The sequence below is a fragment of the Nicotiana tomentosiformis genome, chromosome 6, assembly GCF_000390325.3.
Source record: "Nicotiana tomentosiformis chromosome 6, ASM39032v3, whole genome shotgun sequence".
Lineage (NCBI taxonomy): Eukaryota > Viridiplantae > Streptophyta > Magnoliopsida > Solanales > Solanaceae > Nicotiana > Nicotiana tomentosiformis.
This window is the reverse complement of record NC_090817.1, coordinates 49,183,271-49,190,044: the sequence shown is the minus strand read 5'-3', so window position 1 is coordinate 49,190,044 and position 6,774 is coordinate 49,183,271. Positions and strand designations below refer to the sequence as shown.

The following is a 6,774-nucleotide window of genomic DNA, read 5'->3' as shown; positions in this document are numbered from 1 at the left end:
GTAACTGCAATTTTCTCCCAATATACTTAGAGTTATGGTGTGTTCCACACATCAAATTAAAGATCTATGAGTCTATTTTCCAACGCATTAAACCATTTGTCAATACGACATCGGAGTAGAGAGATATGTGCATTTTTGCGATACTGCGCAAGCTGCTAGGTGACAAGTAGGTGTGTCACCTACTTGCTTAAATGAAAGCCCAAAAATGGGCCATTTCGGGTCGTCCAAAGAGGCCTTTTAAGGGCCTATTTTCTTCATATATTAGACTTAAAATAGAGCATAATAACCAGACATAAGCTCTGCAAAGAATCCTCCCAAAAATTTCCCACAAACCCTAATTGATTTTCTCTCCCTTTCAAGTTCCAATTGGAGGTAAAACTTAGAGTTTGAAGAACCAAGATAGGAGCTGAGTTATCCAACAAATAAGGTGAGTTTACTGCTCTCTTTCATCCATTTTTTCTTCTGTAAATTCATGGTAAGTCGATCTATACTTGTAAGAACTCACGGGATGGTGATCGGAAGCCGTGAGTTCGAGTTATTCACTTGTAGCGGACTGTTTTGTGGACTGTTTTGTGTTGCTGTTGGGCTGCGTGTTTTATTACTATTTTGTGGAGTTTTGGAGGAGGAAGGGGGTTTATAAACACCATATAAATGTAGGGTGGTTGGCTGGTCGTTCGTCATAACATTTTCGGGTCGTTTGACACTACTACGGTGGTCGTTTTGTGTACGAAGAGATTGGGGTGTGTTGGGCTGTTTTGTAGTATTTGATGGTGTATATAGGGCTGGAAAATGATGTATATATGTTGTTATTGTTCTGTCCTTGTATTGTTGGTGTTATCTTGAAGTTGGAGGAAGGGCATATTATAGGGGAGATGCTGCCCGTTTTAATACAAAATAGGTTTGTCGTTCGTTGTGCGATAGTTGTACCTTTCGTAACTTAACGATAGTATTATTATCATTCTTGTAGATTAAGGTGTGAAGAGGTGAGTTCAACTTGGTGATTGAAAAGATTGTGATAAGGTATGTTAAGGCTAAGCCTTCCTTCATTTTGGCATGATCTCGTAGCTACATGTGTTAGTAATGAGACAAAAAGAGAAGTTCATATTCATGAATTTATTCACACTATTCTAGTCTCATAAGTTACAATATTATTCCTTATCGAGACTCTATATTCAATTTTAGTATTGTCTTCTTTCAGTCAAGAGAGCAGCAAGCCTATATATACAGTATTACAGTATTTTCATTACCATCGAGCTATAATCGATGGGCAGGCCCCTATTGGGCAACCTCTGATCAGATGGAAAGTTATATACCGAGCCTACTGTGGCCGAGCGCCTATGAGCGAGCCCAGCATGGTCGAGATACATAGCCTAGTATGGCCGAGCGCCTATAAGCGAGCCTACTATGGCAGAGCAGTTATATATACCGAGCCTTATAAGGCCGTACAATTATTTTACTTACTATATTGAAGGAGTTGAGTCAGTATCAGCAGGTAAGTATATCTCCAGATCATCTTTGACTCCCAGTTAATTTCAGTTATCATATTATCAGTTCAGTTTCAGATTTCAGTTATTTTATTGCCTTACATACTCGGTACATTATTTCGTACTGACGTCCCTTTTTGGGGGCGCTGCATTTCATGCGTGCAGGTTCAGACAGACAGACGGGTAGACCTCCTCAGTAGGTGTTTCCCGAGTTCCGCCTGATCGGTAAGCTCCACGTCTTTCGGAGTTGCCAGGTCTAGAGTTTTGTGTACATCTTATGTATATCTGTATATATGTTATGGGTAGGTCGGGGCCCTGTTCCGATCACAGTACATCTATCAGTAGAGGCTTGTAGGCATATCCTGTTGGTTAGTGCAGTATGTTGGGTTTGTATAAATTGGTGGTTTGTCAACTGTAGTAGCTATGACGGCCTTGTCGGCCTAGCTTTATATTGATATTTAGTTAGTGCTAGTTTCCATTCAGTTTTATATTTTGCTTCGCAAATTGTCTTGCAAGGTGGCCCCATGGCCAAAGTATGACATTATGTGTTCAGAGTCCCTTAGTCGCAATTTGGTACGCCAGGTTAGGTGAGGCACGGGGTGCTTGTCTCGCTCCTAGGTTCGGGGCGTGACAAACTTGGTATCAGAGCAGTTCTATCCTAGAGAGTCTACCACATGAGACTGACAGCATGGTGCATCGCATACAACATGTGCACTGGCATGTAGATATAGTTGAGTCATATTATTTACACTGTTCATATCTGTGTACCTTACTGTTTTGAGTTACCCATTTAATTTGAAAGCATGCCTACATTTTTGCACTGTTATTTTCTGTATTAAACTGTGCCGGTTGAGTTTGTCACTACTTTCAGCCCACAGTTTGGGTTTGTTACTTACTGAGTTGGTTGTACTCGTGTGCAGATCCAAGTGCTTCTGGTTACGGCAGCTACTGATTGAGGAGATATGATCTTGGAGACTATTGAGGTAGCTGCATGGCATTCGCAGGCCTTGACTCTCCTTCATTATCTTTATCTGTACTTCCGTTTTTACTATTTAGACATTGTAGTAGACTCTATTCTGACATAGATTCTCATGTACTCGGTGACACCCCAATTTTGGGATAGATTGCATTGTGTTGCGGGTTTATTTTTTTTTTTAAAAAGATTTTTCTTAATTATTAAATTGCTTCTGTCTATATTTTAAAGCTTTTACTATGTTGAGATAGTTGAGTAGCGGCTTGCCTAGTTCAACGATATGCGTCATCACGACGGTTGTTTTTTGGGTCGTGACAAGTTGGTATCAGAGCCTATGTTACATAGGTCTCACAAGTCATGAGCAGGTTTAGTAGAGTCTTGCGGATCAGTACAGAAACATCTGTACTTATCTTCGAGAGGCTACCAAGCCCTTAGGAAAATGTCAATTTCTTGTACTCTGTCGTGCAAATTTGTTGATCCCGGAAACTGAATTTCTGTTGTTCTATTCTCTCATAGACGGTGAGGACACATACTACTGGGAAGGATGGACAGCCACCAGTATCACCAGCTAGGGTCGCGAGAGGCCGAGGTTGCGGTAGAGGCTGCAGTAGGGGTAGAGGTACAGCTAGGGCAGCACCTGCAGATCCACCAGTTGCTCCAGCTCAGGCACCAGTTGTGCCCATTGTGATTCCAGGCTTTCAGGAGACTTTAGCCCATATATTGACAGTTTGCACTGGCCTTGCTCAGGTTGTTTTGGATCAGGCCGTACCTACCACTTCTCAGCCGGGGGCGATACTCATACAAATATTGCCCGTACTCCGGATCAGGTAGTGTAGGGACTTCAGATACCGGGGGAATTACCAGCCCTGCCGGCTACAGCTGCTCAGGCCAATTATGGCAGACGATGAGCAGAGGAGACTTAAGAGACTTGGGAGGCTTCGACCTCCATCATTTAGTGGTGCTGAGCCAGAGGATGCTCATCTTTTTCTAGATAGATGTGAGCGGATGCTTCGAACGACGGGTATTCTGGAGACCAGTGGGGTCTCGTTCACTACTTTTCAGTTTTCTAGGGCTGCCTTCATATGGTGGGAGGCTTATAAGAGGCGCAGGCCAGTCAGTGCAGCAACACTTATATGGCCGGAGTTCTCCGTTCTCTTCTTGGAGAAGTTCGTACCGCAGTCTCGCTGAGAGGAGTTGCGTAGGCAGTTTGAGCAGCTTTATCAGGATGGCATGTCTGTGATGCAGTACGAGATGAGGTTTTCTGAGTTGGATCATCATGCAGCTTGGCTAGTTCCCACTGATAGGGAGAGGATTCGGAAGTTCATTGATGGCCTCACATATAAGTTACGGTTGCTCATGACTAGGGAGAGGGTATCTGGTGCTACTTTTGATGAGGTTGTCGACATTGCTCGGCAGATAGAGATGGTCCATAGTAAGGAGCAGGGTGAGAGGGAGGCCAAAAAGGCCTCGTGGATCAAGTGATTTCAGCCGTGTTTATTCAGAAGGTTAGTTTTACCGCGACAGGGGTCGACCTTACAGGCACGCTCATACGGGTCATCCAGTTCATCGCGGTGCATCATCCAGCCATGGTTCCTATAGTTATCATCAGGGCCAGTCTTCTCTTAGTGCCCTACCAACTCAGAGTTCATCCCATGCACCTTCAGTTCATGGCTCATCGGCATCGGGTTCATCTAGCGAGTATTTTGGTGCTTGGGGCTCTCTGCAGTCCCCACCGCCATTCGCAGGGAGGGGTTGTTTCGAGTGTGGAGATATGGGTCACATCAAGAGGTATTGTCCCCGCCTTACGGGAGGTCCAACTCAGTAGAGGAGTCAGCCTACGACATCAGCTCCCGTTATTTCACCACCCACTCAGCCAGCTCGGGGTGGAGCTCTGTCTGTTAGGGTCGCCTTAGAAGGGGAGGCCGATCAGGCAGCGGTCAGGCTCGATTCTATGTTATTCCTGCCAGACCAGATGTTGTTGCTTCAGACGCAGTGATCCCAGGTATTGTCTCAGTTTGCCACAGAGCGACCTCTGTACTGCTTGACCCTGGTTCCATTTATTCATATGTATCATCGCACTTCGCTCATTGTTTGGATATGCCCCGTGAGTCCTTAGTTTCATCTGTTCATGTCTCTACACTGGTGGGCGATACTATTATTGTGGACTGTGTATATCAGTCATGTATAGTGACCATTGGGAGTCTGGATACTAGAGTTAATCTCTTGTTACTTAGCATGGTTGGTTTTGACGTGATCTTGGGTATTGATTGGTTGTCTCCATGTCATGCTATTCTAGATTGTCACGCTAAGACTGTGACGTTGGCAATTCCGAGGTTGCCGAGGATTGAGTTGGAGAGGTTCTCCAAACTATGTTCCAAGTAGAGTGATTTCATATTTGAAAGCCCATCGGATGGTTGGGAAGGGTTGTTTATCTTATTTGGGCTTTGTGAGGGATGTTAGTGCTAATGCTCCTGCTATTGATTCTGTTCCGGTAGTGCAGGAATTTCCGGATGTGTTTCTTGCAGACTTGCCGGACATGCCGCCCGACAGGGATATTGACTTCGGTATTGACTTGGTGCCGGGTACTCAGCCCATCTCTATTCCACCATATCGCATGGCACCGACTGAGTCTAAGGAGCGAGGGTGTTCTCTAAGATTGATTTGAGGTTTGGGTATCACCAGTTAAAGATTCGGAACTTGGATATTCTAAAGACAACATTCAAGACCCGTTATGGTCATTATGAGTTTCTTGTGATATCTTTTGGGCTGACCAATGCCCCAGCAGCGTTCATGCATCTGATGAACAATGTGTATCAGCCGTATATCGACTCGTTTGTTATTGTATTCATTGATGACATCCTGGTGTAGTCTCGCAGCTAGGAGGATCATGCCCAACATTTGAGGATTGTGTTGCAACGGTTGAGGGAGGAGAAGCTTTATGCCAAGTTCTCCAAGTGTGAATTTTGGCTCAGTTCAGTGGCATTCTTGGGACACATGGTCTCCAGTGAGGGTATTCGAGTGGATCCATAGAAGATAGAGGCGGTTCAGAGTTGGCCCACACCGTCCTCAGCTATGGAGATTCGGAGCTTTCTCGGCTTGGCCGGTTATTATCGTCGCTTTGTGGAGAGTTTCTCATCTATTGCATTTGCCCTTGACCAAATTGACCCAAAAGGGTGCTCCTTTTAGGTGGTCGGATGAGTGTGAAGAGAGCTTTCAGAAGCTCAAGACTGCCTTGACCACAGCTCCAGTTCTAGTTTTGCTGTCAGCTTCAGGCTCTTATACAATATATTGTGATGCTTCTCGGATCGACATTGGGTGTGTGTTGATGCAGGAGGGTACATTAATTGCTTATGCTTCACTCCAGTTGAAGCCTCATGAGAAGAACTACCCTATTCATGATTTGGAGTTGGCTGCCATTGTTCATCCGTTGAAGATTTGGAGGCACTATCTCTATGGTGTGTCTTGTGAGGTATTTACTGATCATCGTATCCTCCAACACTTGTTCAAACAAAAGGATCTAAATTTGAGACAACGGAGATGGTTGGAGCTGCTAAAAGACTATGATATCACCATTTTGTATCATCTGGGGAAGGCTAATGTGGTGGCTGATGCCTTGAGTAGAAAAGCAGTAAGTATGGGTAGTCTTGCATTCATTCCCACTAGGGAGAGACCTATTGCAGTTGATGTTCAGGATTTGGCCAACCAGTTCATAAGATTTGATATTTTGGAGCCCAGTCGGGTTCTAGCTTGTGTGTTTTCTCGGTCTTCCTTATATGATGGCATCAGAGAGCACCAATATGATGATCCCCATTGGTGATGCTAGAGATGTGACTATTGGAGATGATGGAGTATTGAGGATGGAAGGTCGGATTTTTGTGCCCAATGTGGATGGGCTACGTGAGTTGATTCTTGAGGAGGCCCACAGTTCGCGGTATTCCATTCATCCGGGTGCCGCGAAGATGTATCAGGACTTGAGATAACACTATCGGTGGAGGAGAATGAAGAATGATGTAGTATAGTTTGTAGCTCGGTGCCTTAACTATCAGCAGGCGAAGTATGGGCATCAGAGACCGGGTGGATTGCTTCAGAGGTTAGATATTCCAGAGTGAAAATGGGAGCGGATCACCATGGATTTTGTAGTTGGACTCCCACAGACTACGAGGAAGTTTGATGCTATTTGGGTGATTGTGGATCGGCTGACTAAGTCCGCGCACTTCATTCCAGTTGGTACTACCTATTCTTCGAAGCGGTTGGCTGAGATTTACATCCGAGAGATTGTTCACCTTCACGGTGTACCAGTTTCCATCATTTCAGATC

The 6,774-nt window shown here is 44.8% G+C and overlaps 1 protein-coding gene across 1 annotated transcript; it reads left to right on the top strand.

Annotated features, from left to right (window-relative positions):
- Positions 1–3,351: 3,351 nt before the first annotated feature.
- On the top strand, positions 3,352–3,939 carry LOC138893964 (uncharacterized). The gene is made up of 2 exons (XM_070178635.1): positions 3,352–3,606; positions 3,703–3,939. Exons 1-2 carry the CDS (start codon positions 3,352–3,354, stop codon positions 3,937–3,939), a joined length of 492 nt encoding a protein of 163 aa, XP_070034736.1.
- Positions 3,940–6,774: the final 2,835 nt, after the last annotated feature.

What these genes read in the sequence shown, in the direction of transcription:
- LOC138893964 (XM_070178635.1), top strand. Translation starts at nt 3,352, where the DNA reads ATGGCAGACGATGAGCAGAGGAGACTTAAGAGACTTGGGAGGCTTCGA. An exon ending in TTATATGGCCGGAGTTCTCC is followed by an intron (nt 3,607 to 3,702) that starts GTTCTCTTCTTG and finishes TCTGTGATGCAG; the next exon opens with TACGAGATGAGGTTTTCTGA.